The sequence below is a fragment of the Capricornis sumatraensis genome, chromosome 4 (genome assembly GCF_032405125.1).
Source record: "Capricornis sumatraensis isolate serow.1 chromosome 4, serow.2, whole genome shotgun sequence".
NCBI lineage: Eukaryota > Metazoa > Chordata > Mammalia > Artiodactyla > Bovidae > Capricornis > Capricornis sumatraensis.
Genome location: NC_091072.1, coordinates 30,166,645 through 30,187,006, shown reverse-complemented (window position 1 = coordinate 30,187,006; position 20,362 = coordinate 30,166,645). Strand labels below are relative to the sequence as shown.

Here is a 20,362-nt window from a genome sequence, read left to right as displayed (position 1 = left end):
AAACACAGTATATTTATGATGTTAAAATTCAGTTGGGGAAATGGTTAGGAGGAAAAAGGAAGAAAACAATGAAAAAGGTTTAAGAAACACTGCTTGAGAGTTAGGGCTGCCCTAGACCCATCCTAACTAAGCCTAAAGCCAGTCTCTGACCAGACTCAGCAGAGCCTGGGGTGTGGTAAGCACAACCCCCACTGACCTGTATGCTCCCTGCTCCTGAGCGTGAGTGGCTCCTGTGACTCTGGTGGGACGGTCACCCCCCTGATGAGTCACTTCACGCAGGAGGTCACGGCTGCAGACTGAGAGGCCCTGGCTGGTTCTGAAGACATCGCCAGCTGCCCTGTCGGGAGAGGGCCCTGTGGGGAGGGCCTCAGGGCAGCCTCTGCTTGCTGAGTGTGACCCCCGGCTTCCACCAGAGAGGAAACAAGACCGCAAAGATTCGAACTCTACCAACAGCTTGTGTGATCTCAGATGAGGACCCCGAGTCTCAGGTGAGAGTTCGGTCCTGGCTGGCACCTCGACTTCAGCCTGTGAGACCCTGACCCTCAGCAGCTAAGGCGAGCCTGGACTTCTGACCTACAGAAACTGTGGGAGGTGTAAATGTATGTCGTTTGAAGTCACAAAGTTTGTGGTATTCTGTTTTACAGTGACTGACACTATTAATATAGAGGTTGAGTTCCACTGACTTAGAGAGGCTTGGGAGACCCACTGAGGCTTTCCACAGACTGACCCCAACAAGGGATAAATCACACCCACAGAAGTTCAAGCTGATCAGCCAATAATCAAGCTACACATTAGAATGAAAGTCAACATTCAGTCAACACAACTCAAAATCTCAACCACCTGTCAACAACAATGTATAACACACAATTTAAAACTACTAGATTAAAAATGTTACACAAAACACGTGACCTGTAGTCAAGACAGAAAAGAAGTACTCAAAAGAAGCTGACCCACCATAGTCCAGGTACAGTCACCCCTTAATGTCCAAGAAGGTGGGTTCAGGATCCCCCAGGGACCCCCAGATCCACTGATGTTCAAGCCCCTTGAATAACATGGTAGCACTTGCACATAACCTACTTCTTCCCATTACATTTAAATCATCTCTAGATTACTTATAATACCTAACACAAATACTATGCAAATACTATGAATACTATGAAATACATACAAATACTATGAAAATAGTTGCTGGTGTGGCAAATTCAACTTTTGCTTTTGGGGAATTTTATGTAATTTTTGTCCCCGAATATTTCCTATCAAGTAGTTGGTTGAGTCTATGAATGTGCAACCTGCAGATACAGAGGGCTAACTGTACCTGACTTAGAAAGCAGAGACTTCAAAGCCTCTCTCATAAATATTAATATGTCCCAAGAAGGAAATGCTGGACTTAATGATTAAGCAGATCAGGAATCTCAGCCAAGAAACAAACTATGAAGGAAAAAAAATAAAGGATGTTCTAGAACCCAAAAGCATGATACTAAAAAGGAAAAGTTACTGGGTGATGTTTTATCTCCTATGACCACTATAATAAATTACCACACCTTGGCTTAATAAAGAAATTTCGATAGATCTGGAGTTCAGAAGCCTGAAATCCATTTCAGTGGTCCAAAATCAAGATGCTGGCATATTATGACATACTAAAAGCTTGATTAAGAGATATTTCATGTCAAGAATCTTAAAAGAGAATAAATATGACCCAGAATTCTTATCAGAGCAATATCTTTCCTAAGGAAATGGCCAAGGATGTGCACAGAGATTTTGCTAGGAAAAGAGAAATCAAAGCACTTACATTTTAGAAACTGCACTTCTTCATTAGTAAGACATTAACTAAACTATGGCACATTCATGAATGAAGTATCATGTGTTAAAATGGTCTATAGAATACTTAATGCCAAGGACGTGGCTTGCGTAGGGGAAGAAAAGCTTAATGAACGACTGAGGAGTGTAGACCAAAACATGCAGCAGATATTTTATTTTGGGGTGATGGAATTAAAGGATTTTATCTTCCATCCTATACCTTCTAAATTTTCTGAAGTAAATAACTTTTATAATAAGAAAAATAAAAAACTTCTCTCTCAAAAGAAGCGAAAGAAAAAGAAAATGCTTTCCCTCCCCCTGGACATTTTCAGCCTTCTCCCCTCTCCAGGGGGATGGCAGACACTCTTACCCGCTGACGTCCTGTGGCCAGCGTCACTTTCTCAGCAGAGGACTCGGCACTCTGGGGTCCTGTCTTCTCAGGAGTGACCGCTTCAGCTGGTTTCTCCGAAAGCTCTGGAAGTGCTGAAACAGCTCCCTGCCATGAGCTTATGTTCTCTGTGGGTTTAACTTTTCTCCTCACGTCACTTTCTTCAGGGCTTTCAGATTCATCACTGATGGGCTTGAGTTTTCTTCTTGGCTGTATCAAGAAAACAGCCTTACTGTTTAGAAAATACAAATGCTTACCATTCCTGTTAGTAAATAACCATAAGATCCACATTTCTTATCTCCAAACTTCAAGACTGAACGTAATAGGAAGATGGTAACCTCACTAGTGGACACTGGATTAAAGGGTTATCAGGAAACACTCCCAACAGAGTGTCGAATCACCCGTGACATCTACACACATGACACGGACATTATGAAAACTGACATGGTACACAGAGCTTTACGATCTCTGTGATGAAAAATACTTCAGATATAAAACGATCTGATTTTTATTTTTAAAAAGTACCTTCTGAAACATAATAAACTCTTTCTGAAAAATGCTGCTACATGAACATTTTCTCTGTTTGCAGTCAAACAGTGTATGAAATATTTTACAAAACATTTCTTCTACTTGCATCCAATCTAAATAGTATATGAAATATCTTACAAATTAAGACGGGAGAACAGGCATACCTTTTTGGCACTAATCTTTACAGACTCATCTTCACTTGCTTCAATTTCAGAAGTGTCCGAACTGTACCAAAGAACAAACCATCAATATCTTGCACACGTTTCATTTTTATTCACACGTGTCTTCTAAAAGCTGCTCCTCTGACACAAACACAAGCACAATTTAATGAGATTTCCCACTTGTTACGGCGGGGTGGTGGTGGTGTGTGACCTGCCACCTCCCCAGACTTACCGTCACCTCCTACGCCTTGGCACACCCAGGCCGCATCACTTGAGCTCCAGCAGGCAGTAACAGCCAGTCACTGCAGCCCCTGTGGCCCCGTCAGAAGCGCCCCTCCCTCTGCCACCACTCCCAGTACACGGGGACCACTGGTACCAAGCCGCAGATACAGGCCCAAGTTTAGGGGCCAGAAAAGGGAATACCTTCTTTCATCCTTGAAAAGGAAAAATAACATAAATTTCTGATGAGAGTGCTTTCAGTTTTTTCATTCGCCCTTTAACACCAACTTCGAAATTCAAGTATGAGGAATACAATCACTTGAACAATGAGGAGGCTTCCTGTGACTGGATCTGTGTCTAGGAGGAAGGCCATAGACAGTGGAGCAGCGGAGACGGGGACACCCGGCTGCGGCACCAGGGACACCATGGTTGTAAGATGAGCTGACTTTTGAAAGCACTTTTTCAGGCAGAGGAAAAAAAGGGAAGGGAATTTAAGGAAGAAGGAGAAGTAAACTGAGAAGCAGACAGGTGTAAAACACCCTGGACGATCAAGGGACAGGACGGGAATCAGAGTAGAGAGCGCATATCTTGTTGAAGAGAAAACAGTGCCAGAGAAGCCAAAGGTCAAGACCGGGAAGACAGCGAGGCACAGGGTCCTGTTCGCCCCTCCGCGCGCTCGGCGCAGCGCCGCTGCTCATCTGCACCGAGGGTCACTCGAGCGGCGGTCCCCCGCCCCAGACTGCGGAGATGGCAGCACCAGGCCCGGTCTCCCCACTCCCCAGGGAGGGCAGGAGCCAAGAGCAGCGCTGGGGTCTGCGGTGTCTCATCCTGATCCATCCCCCTGTAACGCTCACGGATGCTAACAAACCTCTTCAATCCTCACTGCCTCGGTGTCCACTGACCTGGGGAGCCAAACGGGCGCCTGAGTGACCCTTGCACACGGGGGGGGGGGGGGGGTGGTGCCTCCACGCTGGACACACTATGCCGGGAGGTGGGAGGTGAGTCTGGAGGGGGCCCAACTCCAGAGACAGAGGGACCAGGAGGGGAGCAGGCAGGAGAAGCGGGCGGCAGGAGCCTGGACTGTGGCGGTGCACAGCAGGAGAGAACGCAGCCAGAGGCAGAGCAGAGACGGCCGAGGACAGAGCGCGCCAGCAGAGGCCCGGACTGCTCTGCTGGGTGCCAGGGTGCCGGCAGGACCATGCGGCTGGAGAACACAAAGCGGCTTGCTGACACTGATGAGGGGGCGGTGATGGGGCCTGGGGGCGCCTCTGTGGAGTCCGAGGTGCCTGAGGGCGTCCGGAGGGTGCGGTCCACGTGGAGGACAGCTGGGGGCTCGGGAGAGAGGCTGGGCAGAGGGAGCCCTGGGGACAGCGGCTGGGGGGTCGGGGCGGCGCCAGGAGAGGAACTGGGGAGGGGCGGAAGGGGAGAGGGTCTGACAGAGACCGGAGAGGCGCCTCCTGAGTGCTGGCCCGCCCCCGCCCCGCGCATCCCTTCCGCCCTGACCTCCTTCCGTATCCATGGATAAACCCTGTCCAACTCATCCAAATGATGCTTTTTGTTTGGGCTTCACACATCCCCAAAACCAAGGTCACTGAGGAGGTCCACACTGTTTACCCACCGCAAGTGTTCAGCCTTAACCTGACTCTCTTTTCAACTGCACTTCAGCCTCCTGAGAACACACCCTCTCCTGGCTTCTTTCTTCCCCTCCAGCCAGGGGATCCTCTCACCTTCGCAAGCTCCTCCCTTGGACGGGTGCCAGGTCTCCTGTGGGCTGGCCCTGGGCCCCTGCCCCCTCTCAGGCCACCATCTCTTCCTGGGAGGCCCGGTGGGGCCCCAGCCCGCTCCCCCTGGATCAAACCGCCAGTCTGATCACTAGCTCAGCCCTTCCCCTGAGCACCAGCCCCATGGACACAGCAGCCTGAGCCTCCACCCCACACCCCCGGCCCCCTTGGGAGGATTTACCACCAGCCCATGCACACAGCAGCCTGACGCCTCCACACCACGGCCCCGGCCCCCTCGGGAGGACTGAGCACCAGCCCATGGATACAGCAGCCTGACGCCTCCACACCATGGCCCCGGCCCATGGACACAGCAGCCTGATGCCTCTACACCACGCCCCCGGCCCCCTCGGGAGGACCGAGCACTCAGTCTCCTAGGCAGCCCTACCCTACACAACAGCTGATGGCCAGTCCTCTGACCCAACCCTAAAAGCCAGGGTCTGTCTATGACAAACAGGGTTAATTTCACTCGTGTTTAAACACAGTCATAGAAGTCAGAAAGAAAACGACCAACATGGGAAACACGGAAAAAGGATATAAAGAGCTTGCAGAAAGAAATTCAAGAACTTGTAACACACATGAAAGAGGTTACTTAACTCAGTCATGAGAAAAATACAAACTAGAACTGAGCTAGCACAGCACCCTGGCAAAAATCCAAGCCTGATGCCACGCTGGTGGGAGCTTGGCAGTAACTATGACAATCACATGTTTCACGTGACCGAGGCTTTTCTTTATGGAAACATCCTACAGAAACAGGCCTGTGTGTGAACTGGAGTACGTATCACCTTACTGATTACGGCACTGCTGGTGACAGCAGAAGACTGGGAACGAGCCAGGGGCCTGCAGACCCAGGCCTGGGGAAGTAAGCTACGACGATCCAGACTATGGAAAACCTGCGACTGTGGACAGAAGAACGAGGACGCTCCACGGACACGCACAGCTCTGCGACATACAGAGAGCGGAAAAAGCCAGTGGCAAGGCACCCTATTTGAAAAAGGTAAAAACTCCGTACTCTTACTTTGACAGGCACAAATGAAACAGAGCAGGACCCAGCGGTCCCTGCCCCCTGGCCATGTCCTCCGCCTGTGCTTTCTGTCTGTGGAAAACTTTAGTCAAAGAATCAGCTTAATCCGAGAAGTGAGAAATGTGGAAACAAAGGAAAACAGTCAAAGGAGACTAAATAATAATAATGTCACTAAGCAGAGTCAAGGACTTTCAGTTCTGTCTCAAGGGCTAACATTCTGAGCCGTATCCTGTGAGCTGTCTTACAGATGCTGAAGCCCCAGGTGGAGAAGTTACCTGCACGATGATCAGACTGTGCCCACAACATGAGCTGCTACAATTCTGAGAACTGGCCTCACAAAATGGGGACAGACAGACTCTGGAACTGAAGGTTAACTGCATCTAGAACACCCAAGGTGACGCTGGTCAGACCACTGACGACCAACTGAAGATGACTGCTCGAGATGACTCTGCTGTTTCTACATGTCGTCCCTGGCCGCCACTCTCTATAAAAACTCTCACCCCTGCTTGTCAGAGGTGGAGGTAGTCGGCCTTTGGACAGATGTTCGCCCCCCCTCCCCCACAGTTGCTGGCCTCTAAAATAAAGCAACCCTTCCTTTCCACCAACCTGGTTTATTGGCTTTTGAGTGGCGAGTAGCCAGACCCACACACTCCTTGTGGTTAAGATCCTGGTGCCCAGCGTGGGGCTGGCTCCTGCGCTTTCATGGCGCCTGGCTGTCCTGGGATTCCCAGGGGACGCTGTGGCCATGACGGTGTACCAGCTTGCCGCTCGTGGCTAGCCAGCCCTGATTAGAGGATGTGGGGATGTTTCGAGCAGCTGCCTAAGCCATTTGTTTTGAGGATCCTCCATTTCTCCCCTGCTCAGCTCTGGCTACAAGCTTAATCTTTTCCTTGGTAGAATGGAAACTAGTATTTGGGAAAAGCTGACGAGCTCCAAGACCAGGTAAGTCCAAACCTTCCCATTTGTGCATGCTGGTGCCATTTGGGCATTCTTGTCAACTGGTTCTGACTGCCACTGAGGACTGTTTGTGAGCCCTGGTACTATTTGGTCCAATTTAATTCAGATGACCATTATATCTACTACTGTGGGAAAGAATCCCTTAGAAATGGAGTAGCCTTCATAGTCAACAAGAGAGTCTGAAATGCAGTACTTGGGTGCAGTCTCAAAAACGACAGAATGATCTCTGTTTCCAAGGCAAACCATTCAATGTCACGGTAATCCAAGTCTATGCCCCGACCACTAACTCCAAAGAAATTGAAGAGTTCTATGAACACCTACAAGACCTTCTAGAACTAACACTAAAAAAAGATGTCCTTTTCATCATAGGGGACTGGAATGCAAAAGTAGGAAGTCGAGAGATACCTGGATTAACCAGTAAGTTTGGCCTTGGAGTACAAAATGAAGCAGGGCAAAGGCTAACAGTTTTGCCAAGAAAATGCACTGGTCACAGGAAACACAATCTTTCAACTTAGCAAGAGACAACACTACACATGGACATCACCAGATGGTCAATAACGAAAGCAGACTGATTATATTCTTTGCAGCTGAAGATGGAGAAGCTCTATACAGTCAGCAAAAACAAGACCAAGAGCTAACTGTGGCTTAGATCATGAACTCCTTATTGCAAAATTCAGACTTAAATTGAAGAAAGTAGGGAAAAGCACTTGGCCTTTCAGGTATGACCGAAATCAAATCCCTTATGATTATAGACCGGAGGTGACAGATTCAAGGGATTAGACCCGGTAGACGGAATGACTGAAGAACAATGGGCAGAGGTTTGTAATATCCAACAGGAGAGGGTGATCAAAACCATCCCCGAGAAAAACAAATGCAAAAAAGCAAAATGGCTGTCTGAGGAGGCCTTACAAATAGTTGAGAAAAGAAGAGAAGTGAAAGACAAAGGAGAAAGGGAAAGACGAATGCAGAGTTCCAAAGAAGAGCAAGGAGAGATGAGAATGCCTTTTTAAGTGAACAGTGCAAAGCAAGAGAGAAAAACAACAGAATGGGAAAGACTAGAGATCTCTTCAAGAAAATCGGAGATACCAAGGGAGCATTTCATGCAAAGATGGGCACAATAAACAGAAATGGTAAGGACTTAGGAGGAAGCAGAGATATTAAGAAGAGGTGGCAAGAATACACAGAAGAACTATACAAAAAAGATCTTAATGACCCAGATAACCATGAGGGTGTGATCACTCACTTAAGAGTCAGACATCCTGGATTAAGTTAAGTGGGCCTTAGGAAATATCACTACAAACAAAGCCAGTTGTGGTGATGGAATTCTAGCTGAGCTATTTCAAGTCCTAAAAGACGACGCTGTGAAAGTGCTGCATTCAATATGCCAGAAAATTTGGAAAACTCAGCAGTAGCCACAGGACTGGAAAACGTCAGTTTTCATTCCAATCCCAAAGAAGGGTAATGTTAAAACTACTGTACAGTTGTGCTCATTTCACATGCTAGCAAGGTAATGCTCAAAATCCTTCAAGCTAGGTTTCAACAAAACGTGAACCAAGAAATTCCGTATGTACAAGATGGATTTAGAAAAGGCAGAGGAACCAGAGATCAAATTGCCAACATCTGTTGAATCATAGAAAAAGCAAGAGAATTCCAGAAAAACATCTACTTCTCCTCCTTTGACTACACTAAAGCCTTGACTGTGTGGATCACAACAAACTGTGGGAAATTCTTCAAGAGATGGGAATACCAGACCACCTTATCTGCTTCCTGAGAAATCTGTATGCAGGTCAAGAAGCAATAGTTAGAATCAGACATGGAACAATGGACTGGTTCCAAACTGGGAAAGGAGGATGTCAAGGCTATATATTGTCACCCCGCTTATTTAAATTCTATGCAGAGTACATCATGCGAAATGTCAGGCTGGATGAAGCTCAAGCTGGAATCAAGATTGCGGGGAGAAACATCAGTAACCTCAGATACGCAGATGATACCACCCTAATGGCAGAAAGTGAAGTAAAAAGCCTCTTGATGAAGGTCAAAGAGAGTGAAAAAGCTGGCTTAAAACTCAACATTCAAAAAACTAAGATCATGACATCTGGTCCCATCACTTCATGGCAAATAGATGAGGAAACAGTGGAAACAGTGACAGACTACTTTTTTGGGCTCCAGAATCACTGCAGATGGTGACTGCAGCCAAGAAATGAAAAGACTTGCTCCTTGGAGGAAAAGCTGTGACAAACCTAGACAGTGTACTAAAAAGCAGAGTCATCGTTTTGCCAAGAAAGGGACATATAGTCAAAGCTATGGTTTTTCCAGTAGCCATGGAAGGATGTGACAGTTGGACCATAAAGAAGGCAGAACACTGAAGAATTAATGCTTTCAAACTGTGATGCCGGAGAAGACTCTGGAGAGTCCCTTGGACAGCAAGGAGATCCAACCAATCAACCCTGAATATACAGTGGAAGCACTGATGCTGAAGCTGATGCTCTAATCCTTTGGCTACCTGATGCAAACAGCCAACTTACTGGAAAAGACCCTGATGCTGGGAAAGACTGAAGGCAGGAGGAGAAGGGAATGAAAGAAGACGAGATGGTTGGATAGCATCACCAATTTCAATGGACACGAGTTTGTACAAACTCCAAGAGATAGTTTAAGACAGTGAAGCCTGGAGTGCTGCAGTCCATGGGGTTGCAAAGAATTGGACACAACTGAGCAGCTAAACAAGTGCTATTTTGGCATTCCTGCCAGCTAGTTCTGATGAGTGTCTGATGTTGAGAACTGTTTGGAACATGAGGTGCTACTCAGCACTCCTGCCCCTGGTTGTGTGTGTCTAATGTTGAGGATCACTTGTGAGCACTGACTGCTAATGGGCATTTTTGCCAGTTGGTTCTGATGTCTGTCTGCCAATGAGGACCGTTTGTGAGCATGAATTGCTACTTGGGCATTCTTGCTAACTGGTTCTGACATCTGACTACCATTGAAGACCATCTGTGAGCACCAAGTGTCATCTGGACATTTTCCCAATTGGTTCTGAGATCTGATTGCTTTGAGGACCGTTTGTGTCAGGGAAGTGTTTGTTTCAGGCTCTAAACCGGTCACCCTGAGAGAGAGCTTGTGACAGATTTGTCATTTGGTGTGTGAGCATGTATTCCATTTGTATGATTGGTACTCTTGTTGCCTTAAGTAAAATAGGAAATTCAGGTTCAATTCATTAAGAAAAATTTTAGCTGGGAAATTATGACTAAAGAAAAAGAAAGCTGATTTATTTTGGACAATGTATGTTTGGCAACAGTATTCTTTATACTCTGAAAAAAAATGGTTAGGATGAAACTCTTGAAATTCACAAAACCGGGTTTTTGCATATGCAGTTAGGGAAAGCTAGCGTGATAAAACACTTTTTTTTTCAGACCCTGAGAAAATAAAAATATGCATAGGAGGAAATCTGAAGTTAAGGCTTATCGTGTCCTTGAAATACAACCACAGTCCATGAATGCCAGCCAAGGGTTAATTATAAAACTTCAAGCTAAGAGAAAAAAAAAAGGAGGAAAGCCTGTTAAGATTGAGTATGTAAATTTGGCTATTCTACCTATTATCCATAAATTGGTAAGTTTAATTGCAATGCCTACTCATGAAATGTGAAAAGATAAAACAATGAGATCTCTGTTGGTCTGGACATTTGTATGTCTCAATATGTGTTTTTGTCTTTGGATGATATTGCTGAGGTTAATTTGTAAAGGAGCTCTATTTAATTCGCCTTAAAAAAAATATGAGCACTTACAAATCAAACAAATCTAAGTTTACCTACTTTGTTTTCTTATAAGACCAAGAGGGAAATTAAAGATGTTTTGGTTTATTAAACATGCATGTTATACCACTGAAGAAAAATTATGCTGTGAAAAAATGTATGTTTTTAGAGGTTGTGGAGTATGTTCTTAAGTTTGCCAATCAGAAAATGGTGGTGTACCATTTCAATCACTTGGTTTTAAGGTTTCAAGGGTTAAAAATTGTGAAATGTGAAAATGATAACATTTCTATGTGTAAAACAGGATATGAGTTGCTAGTGAAGAAAAGGTATAAACAAATGGAAATATTTTTGTTAAAAAAAGATAATACTGTCCTACAGTTGTTTGTTTCTGGATAGGGAAATATAGGACAAATTTGTTTGGATCCAAAAAATGATAAAAGGTTTATAAAAAAAGGAACTTTGAGAACAAAATTTTGTATGCTGTCAGGATTAAGATTAGACTAAATTTAATTAGGTATATAAATTCTGTTATTAACAGTAAACTGATGCAAGACTAAATTTTTTTTTCCTCTTTGTTGAAAAAACAATTTTCCTGGAATATTGATCTAATTCTGATAACAGAGACTTCTAATGGAAAGCAATTGTTTTGTTTCTAATCATACTTTTGACCCTAATATTCAGGATGGAAAAAATTGTCCAGTAAAGATGTCACAGAGTATAACTACTCATCATGTATATAGCACTACTGGCTTTAATTTTACAGCTTAAAGCACATGTATAGTGTTTGTGTGAAAATTGGGTACAGATGATAAAATGTGTGGCCTATAACACATTTCCCTATGAACATACCCAGAGCCTGTTCATGGTATCTGAGTAGTTATCCCCTGATGTGGACAACTATTCAAGTATATAAATAAAAAGGAGGCCTAGCACCAACGGACATGGATGGACCCAGAGCAGGTGAACCACTCTGGCAACACTGGAAAATATACTGATCATCAATGCTCTCTATGGAAAGAGCTGCAACTTAAAAGGGGAAAATGAGGGATGAAGTGCTCACATACTGAGGTATGGGGAAGTCATTCTGACCTATACATGATTAAGTCTGAACTTTAGGCTAAATAAAACAGCCTGTTTGTGGCCTATTAAACAGACACTGTACATCAGCTTTAATCATGAAGACAGCACAGTACAAAGGTACATTTTGATTATTATCCTCACTGTAATGTGCCTAGTAATTTTCGAATGTTTGTCCAGGTACTACGAAAGTTTATTGCCTTTCCTGTTCGGTACCTGTCCCTCCTCAAGACTGAGAAAATCAAACAAAAGAGGGGACTGAAACGGAGCAGGACCCTGTGGTCCTCACCCCCGGCCATGTCCTCTGCCTGGCCTTTCATCTGTGGAAAACTTTAGTCTAAGAATAATCTAAGAATCAGAGAAGTGAGAAATGTGGGAACAAAGGAAAACAGTCAAAGGAGGCTAATAATAATGTGGTCATTAAGCACAGCCAAGGACCTTTATAAGTTCTTTCTCAAGAGCCGTAAGGTAATATTCTGAGCCATATCCTGTAGCTGTCTTACAGGCTCTAAAACCCCAGGTGGAGAAGTTAACTACACGATGACCAGGCTGTACCCACGACACGAGCTGCCACAACTGGCCTCAAAGAAATGGCAACAAACAAACCCTGGAGCTGAAGATTAACTGTACCAAAAACAACCAAGATGACGCTGGTCAGACCACTGACGGCCATTTTGAAGATGACTGCTGGAGGTGACTGTGCTGTTTCTGCATGCAGTCCGCCCCCTACTCTGCCTATGAAAGCTCTCCCCCCTGCTTACGAAGGGGCAGGGGGAGTCAGCCTTTGGACAGACGTCCACCCCTCTCCCCTACAGTTGCTGGCATCTGAAATAAGGCAAACTTTCCTCTCCACCAACCAGTAAGCAGCCACCGCACACTTCTTTTGAGAACACAAAGAAACTGTAAAAAGACATAAGAAATGAATATTGGGGTTGGGGGGTTCCTTTCCTGGTGGTGTAGGGGATAAGAATCTGCCTGCAAATGCCAGGGATACAGGTTTGATCCCTATTCTGGGAAGATCCCACATATCACAGAGCAACTAGGCCTGTGCACACCTATTGAGCCGTGCTCTAGAGCCGGGAGCCACAGCTGCTCAGCCCCGGCGCCCTGGAGCTCGCGCTCCTCAAGAGAAGCCACTGCCACTGGAGAGCAGGCTCTCCACAACCAGAGAAAGCCCGCACAGCAAGGGAGACCCAGGACAGCCAAAAAAGAGAGGAAAACCAGTGGCAGGGAAGGGAAGAAGTGGGTGCAGGAGCAGAGTGATGACAGAGAGGAGATGAAGGCTCTTCCATGTGAATGTGTCACCCATTCAAAAATTCTTCTGGAAAAATTACATTCACCACTGTTTAAAACGAAGTGTGTAGTTTTCCAAATATTCGGCTTTTGTTACTGATTTCCAGTAACATCTCGTAGAAAACCTGGAGTCTCCCGACTGACCAAGGACCACAAGGCATCCCCAGATAGAGAAACTCGGACAGACGTCCCATCTAGGCTCCTGCCCAAGTGGGGTGTTTGTTTTAAAAATGCAGTTTGTTACTCTCAAAATATAGTCAGTAACTAGAACTGACTTATTACCTAACAGAGGTCCTTAAGTCAGGGTTTGCTCTAGCAAATAGTTTATAATTCATACTACAGCTACTGAAGAGCTCTTCACCATGTGGGCCCTAGAGTTGTCTATGTTGAGTCATTTGTACAGATTTTCCTGACCCAGCTACCCCACAGAAATGTATAAAACTCCAACCTATGCACCCAAGGGACAACACAGCTGAAATTTACAACAGACTTTGTGTTTCCTTTGGGATTATCAGTTTCTTTCCCCTATTTCCACCCTGCCCCAGAAAACATCCCGTTTGTGATGGGTAAGAGAATTTGTAAAATCACCTAAAATTCTACGCTCTTAAAACCTTTCCTCGCCTCGTTTTATCTCAAAGCTAAATAACCTTCACTGGCATGTTTTCTAGGATAATCAGATGTCAGTTCTAGTTATTATAAGTAACATCAATTACTGAAAAATTAAGTTTTTATGTCCCAGTTCTCTTGAGGAAAAACATAAGATGACTCAAAGGATCTTTAAAAAGCTTTGGTCTTGTTAGCATCTATCTTAAAGAACATCTCAGAAATGCTGTTACCCATGAGTAAACAACTGCTTGCGATCCACCCATACCTTCTCTTCGCTTCTTTCTCTTGAGGAGTTGAGGGGAGATGTGACCCGCAGTGCTTGGAGAATTCCTCCTCATCAGCATATATAGCCGTGCTGTGTAGAGGAGGGTCTACAAGAGATTAAAAAAAAAAATTTAGAAGTCTGGTTGTCTGGGAAGTAATCAAATTTGTCTTTTTACACCGGCATACAAAGCAACCTGTTTACATGGCTAATAAAATCAAAACCAATTACACAGGCTACTTCTGATCTCACACCTCAATAAGAACAAATATAAACCATTTCACCAATACATACATGGATAGTCATCCTATAACCTTACTGTCCTTATAGATGATACAGAAACTTTTAAATGAGCTAAAAGATAAGCATAAACAGGAGGTCTGACATTGCTCCATCCTCTGAAGCATCACACAGCTACCTGGGAGACACTGCACGAACTCCAAACCCAAGAGCCCGGGGTGCCTGGCCACTCCCGACTCTCTCACCCCACAAAGTGCCTGGCAAGGCCAGGCTCAACACCCTCGGATGACTGGCCCTTTGGGGAGGATCCGGGTCCTCCTGCACATCCCTTGCCTGCTCCGCACCTCTGCACTGCCAGAGCATGGAGCAAAGCAGGAAAAGTCCACTCGAATCGAGACACAGGAGAGGAGGCCAAACGGCCTTGGTGGGAAGATACAGAAGACATGCTGAGAAGGATGCTCCCACCTGCTGAGGAAACAGGGGTCACAGGAGAGGCCTCGGCCCTGGGGCTGGGCCTGTGAGAGGCACGGAGGAGAGGCAGGGAGGAGGGAACAGCTGCAGGGGGCCCTGGAAGGAGAGAAGCACCCAGGTCACGCTCAGGCTTCACCACGAATGCCCAATAAACAGCTGTTTAGATAGTGAACAGAGCAACTGTACAATCTTAAAGTTAGTAGTATACTTGGTACTGACCTCAAACTAGGCATTGGAAGGACTGATGCTGAAGCTGAAACTCCAATACTTTGGCCACCCGATGTGAAGGGTTGACTCACTGGAAAAGACCCTGATGCTGGGAAAGATTGAAGATGGGAGGAGAAGAGAGCAGCAGAGGATGAGATGGCTGGATGGCATCACTGACTCGATGGCCGTGAGTTTGAGCAAGCTCCAGAAGATAGGGAAGGGAAGGACAGGGAAGCCTGGCATGCTGCAGTCTAAGGGGGGCTCAGAGTCAGTAGGACACGACTGAGTGACAGAACAACAACTAAGAAAAGGGATTTATTTACTTTAAAACTGCTGGGAATAACAAGGGGAAAAAAGAAAACTAGACCAATTTTTGAATCTCCATATATAACCAGTCACATGAGTTGGACTCTTACCTGTCAACAATAAAAAGATAAATAACCTGATTTCAAAATGAACAAAGGATGTGAATAGACACTGCTTCAAACAAGACACAGGAGTACCTTGTTTTACTGCACTTTGTTTTATGGCACTTTGCAGATACTGCACTATTTACAAAATGAAGGTGTGCGGCAACGCTGCACTATCAGGTGATGATTAGGTTAATCTGGATTGCCACAAACCTTGCCAAAAGCCCCCTGAATAACCTCTAACAAGCTTCGGGACCCCCGAGTAAGCAAAGACGTCCACTCTAGGAAACACCCTGCTGCTGCTAAGTCGCTTCAGTCACGTCCAACTCTGTGCGACCCCACAGATGGCAGCCCACCAGGCTCTTCCATCCCTGGGATTCTCCAGGCAAGAATACTGGAGTGGGGTGCCACTTCCTTCTCCAATGCATACATGCATGCTAAGTCGCTTCAGCCATGTCTAATTCTGTGTGACCCCATGGACAGCAGCCCACCAGGCTCCTCTGTCCACAGAATTCCCTAGGCAAGAATACTGGAGTGGGGTGCCATTTCCTTCTCCAAGTAAACACCCTGGAGCACCCTCAAAATTAACGCCACCGTTTCAGCAAGAATTTTGTCTTGAGGCTATAAAAATTAACTCATGAGGCTATTAACTCATGAAAACGGTTGGCTTTCCCTGGTCTATCAGGAGGTGCGTCCACTGTGCTTGCAATGTCAATACTACCTCTGCTCTTTGTTCTTAATAAACCCACTCCCTTATGAAATGCTCTGTATCTGGAAATTCTTTTCAAACACGTGCTCATATTGCCTCAACACTAACTACACTAAACCCTTTGTCTGTGTGGATCACAACAAACTGGAAAATTCTGAAAGATATGCAAATACAAGACCACCTTACCTGCCTCCTGAGAAACTTGTATCCAGGTCAAGAAGCGACAGTTAGAACCAGACATGGAACAATAGACCGGTTCCAAATTGGGAAAGGAGTAAATCAATGCTGTATATTGTCACCCTGCTTATTTAACTTATATGCAGAGTACATCATGTGAAATGCGAGGCTGGATGAAGCACAAGCTGGAATCGAGATTGCTGGGAGAAATATCAATAACCTCAGATATGCAGATAATACCACCCTTATGGCAGAAAGTGAAGAAGAACTAAAGAGCCTCTTGATGAAAGTGAAAGAGGAGAGTGGAAAAGTTGGCTTAAAGCTCAACATTTAGAAAATTAAGATCATGACATCTGTTCCCATCACTTCATGGGAAATAGATGGGGAAACAGTGGAAACAGTGGCTGACTATTTTCTTAGGCTCCAAAATCACTGCAGATGGTGACTGCAGCCATGAAATTAAAAGACGCTTGCTCCTTGGAAGGAAAGCTATTACAAACCTAGACAGTATATTAAAAAGCAGAGACATGATTTTGTCAACAAACGTCCATCTAGTCAAGGCTATGGTTTTTCCAGTAGTCATGTATGGATGAGAGAGTTGGACTATAAAGAAAGTTGAGCACTGAAGAATTGATGCTTTTGAACTGTGGAGAAGACTCTTGAGAGTCCCTTGGACTGCAAGGAGATCCAACCAATCAATCCTGAAGGAGATCAACCCTGAATATTCATTAGAAGGACTGATGCTGAAGCTGAAACTCCCAATTCTTTGTCCACCTGATGCAAAGAGCTGACTCCTTAGAAAAGACCCTGATGCTGGGGAAGATTGAAGGCAGGAGGAGAAGGGGATGACAGAGGACAAGATGGTTGGATGGCATCACTGACTCAATGGACATGAGTCTGAGAAAGCTCTGGAGATGATGAAAGACAGGGAGGGCTGGCGTGCTGCAGTCTACAGGGTTGCAAAGAGTCAGACATAACCGAGCGACTACAACAACTGACTATCCCAACCCACTTTCGGGCTCCCTTGGGATGTTAAACAATTAGGACACCCTGAGCAGCTTGGTATTTTGATTCTGACTTCATCAGACCAACCAAGAGCAAAGTCCTATTCCCAGCCATATTCTACAAGGGGAGAACCTGCATTTGGGACTAAGGAGTACCCAGGATGGTCATCAATGTCCAATCTGAAAGAAATAACCTTAGGCCAGGAACCACTTACCCTAACAAGAGACAATATCCCATAAAGTTGGAAACAAAGAAGGGGTTATAATCCCTCGTAGACAAATTTTTAAAACACTGACTCTTGGTGACCTTCCAATCTCCATGCAACATTCCTATTTTTCCGGTTGTTAAGTCAACTGAGGAATACTGAGTGATACAAGACCGCAGAGCAGTAAATGATGCTGTGGCCCCTAATCACCCCCTGTGGTCAAGCCTTACGAAATATTAGTCAGAATCCCTGATGATGCTAATGCTTAAGTGTTCCTGTCCTCAAGGACACCTTCCTTTGCATCCCAGTCTATCCCTCCTCACAATGTATGTTTGCTTTCGAGTGGATTAACCACCAGTCAGGACAAAGGCAACAATACACCTAGACAGTATGGCCTCAGGAGCTTCAGGACAGCCCAAACGGTGGGCTCTTAGGTCCGAGGAAAACAACTATGGGAGATGCATGAAAAGATCGGGCTATTCTACACGATCTCCATGATATATATTAATATGTACCTCACCACGGAAGTCTCAGATCAAAATACCACTAAGCCCTTAATTCACTGGGTTAGAAATCCTCTCAAAGACACAACAAATCTCAAGGCATCTGAGATACACTACAAAACCCAGAAATAGACAGTTATCTCCATACAGAAAACAAGCTGTATTTTAGGCTTAAGCCCTCCAAAGATCTGCCCGCAATTACGGAGACATGGGTTCAGTCCCTGGGTTGGGAAGGTCCCCTGGAGAAGGAAATAGCAACCCACTCCAGTACTGTTGCCTGGGAAATCTCACTGACCCAGGAACCTTGCGGTCGCAAAGAATTGGAGATGACTGAGTGACTGAACAACAAGCACCAGCCTAGAGTTACTTGCTCGGATTTTAGAGAACAAAAAGATAGGTTTGAGCATTCTTATCTCCTCTGCTTTTCCAATGTAGATCCTCTGCCTGAGCTCCAGGGGCTTCACTTACTCTCTTCTGCTCTGTGACTATTCTGTCCAGGCTCTTAGGAACTACTTGACTCATCTGTCGTCCCTCAGACTGAAGGGGGAGCAGGGCCACTTTATATTCAAGTGAGACAACTATGAGATCTCTGGGTCTGTCTTTAGGTAAAAACTTCTAAATGAGCTCCATTTAATTGGCTTAAAGGAAGATGAGCAGTTATATACATTCTCAGAAAGATAAAAGAGGCTCACTAGGATACATTTGGGTTCATGTGATCTGGGAAATATTCAATATTTAATTAACATCTGGCATTAGAGTTAGCTTAAGCTTGTAGGTTTAATTAATACAGACTTTAGAGTGATCAACATTAAGTATACTTTTATTGTACCTAGGGTTATTGAGTGTCAGTAAGTACATATTGTTTCTATTATGAAATTTGTCAATACGGAAAATAAGCTGATATGAAATTTTTAAGTAAATATAACTGGGATAAGAACTTTTTAGTAAACTCTATAGCAATAATTATGTTTTGGAAACATCCGTTGAAAATACTCTGCACATTTTGGTAAACTGAAACTGAATTAAGTTCAACGACAGGAATTCATTGAAAATCCAGGCCTTTTCAAATAAGATAAAATATCGGGAATATTAATTTATACACAGGTCCAAATTTACCAACTTTTATCTTCTTCTGAGAGAAAAACTAAAGCTGTTTGGTGCTGCCTTGAGGTGTCCTTCACCGACCTACAGAATGCTAACGTAGAAGACAGTTCACGGTGGCTTAAGGAAAATAGGATGTGTGTTTTCAGAAAAGCGGGTATGAGAAATGGAAATGTATATTGTTGAAGGGGAAAAGGTGACTTTGCCCTGGAACTGGCTATTTCTGAATGGGGAAAGAATAAGGGACAAAATATGGCTATAGAAAGTAGTGAATGCTTATAAAAGAGGAACACTGAGAAAGGAATTTTGTATGTGGTCAGAATTTTCTAAAGCTGGATTAAATGAGGTAAACACATTTTATTAAGAATAGGTTGATGCAACACTGGATTTGGTTTTTCTCTCATAAGGGAACGAGATTTTGCTGGAATACGCCTTTTGATATCAGATCATGTGAGTTCCTATGACCCCAAGGGACCTGTATTTATTTTTGAAAAATTTTTTCACCTTAGCTCGACAAGTCATTGTTTGACTCTATGATTCTATCCAACTGGGTGTTTTAAAACTTTCTGAGAGGCTTCCCTGGTGGCTCAGTGGAAAAGAAACAGCCTGCAATGCAGGGGATACCAGTTCCATCCCTGATCCCTGGCTTGGGAGGCTCCCACATGCCAAGGAGCAACCAGTCCGTGTGCCACAGTACTGTAAGCCTGTGCTCCAGAGCCCAGGAGCCACAACTACCGACCCACGCACTCAGAGCCCGCGCTCTGAAAGAAGGGAAGGCACCACAATGAGAAGCCCGTGCACGCAACCAGAGAGGAGCCCCTGCCCGCTGCAAGCAGAGAAAGCCTGCCGCAGCAACAAAGACCCAGCGCCGCCAAAAATAAAAATGAATACATTTATTAAAAAAAAAAAACCTTTGAGATTTTTGACAGACTCCTCAAATATCAAAACTGAACTAAAGTTCTTTTGACCTCAAGATACTTTGGGGGGTGCTTCAAAGGGTCCCTGGAGCACCCCAAAGAAAGATCCTAAACTAACTGGGTTCATTTGGTATGTTAAATTATGTGGGAAACATTGTCCAAACTCAATGCTGTCTGTGTCAGATAGAATCATTACCCTCTCCCTGATTTTACTTAAGCCATCCAACAGACAGAAGAAAGGGTTTGGGTTCTTATCCTGTCTAGTCTCTCACCTTACTCCTGGTCCAAACAATCCCCTGTGGGAATACTCCCACCTCTAGGCCCTCCTTGTCTAATACTCATGGCCTTTTCCACTGCATCCAACCTCAATTTCCCATCGGAGAGGCCCTGGAAGTCCCGCAGGAGCTCACTTTGTACCTCCAGGACGTCCTTCACTCCTCCACTTGCCAGCACTCACACAGGGACAGACTAGCTACCGGGCTGGCCACTTGCAAGCAGCCCCCATCCTAGGTTTTACAGATGCTCCCCATCAAGGAATACACCCCAACACAGGGAAACCTCTCATAGGACACAAGCTTCACG

General features: G+C 45.0%; 1 protein-coding gene across 1 annotated transcript in view; it reads right to left on the bottom strand.

Moving 5' to 3' along the window:
* The window catches only part of CENPU (centromere protein U), a 47,635-nt gene that overhangs the window by 10,597 nt on the left and 16,676 nt on the right, over nucleotides 1–20,362 (bottom strand). Inside the window, exons 4-6 of the mRNA XM_068971900.1 lie at nucleotides 13,839–13,944; nucleotides 2,878–2,938; nucleotides 2,168–2,395 (exon numbers count right to left, since the gene is read on the bottom strand). Of these exons, the coding sequence (XP_068828001.1) occupies nucleotides 2,168–2,395; nucleotides 2,878–2,938; nucleotides 13,839–13,944 (395 nt within the window). The remainder of the gene's footprint in view (nucleotides 1–2,167; nucleotides 2,396–2,877; nucleotides 2,939–13,838; nucleotides 13,945–20,362) is intronic.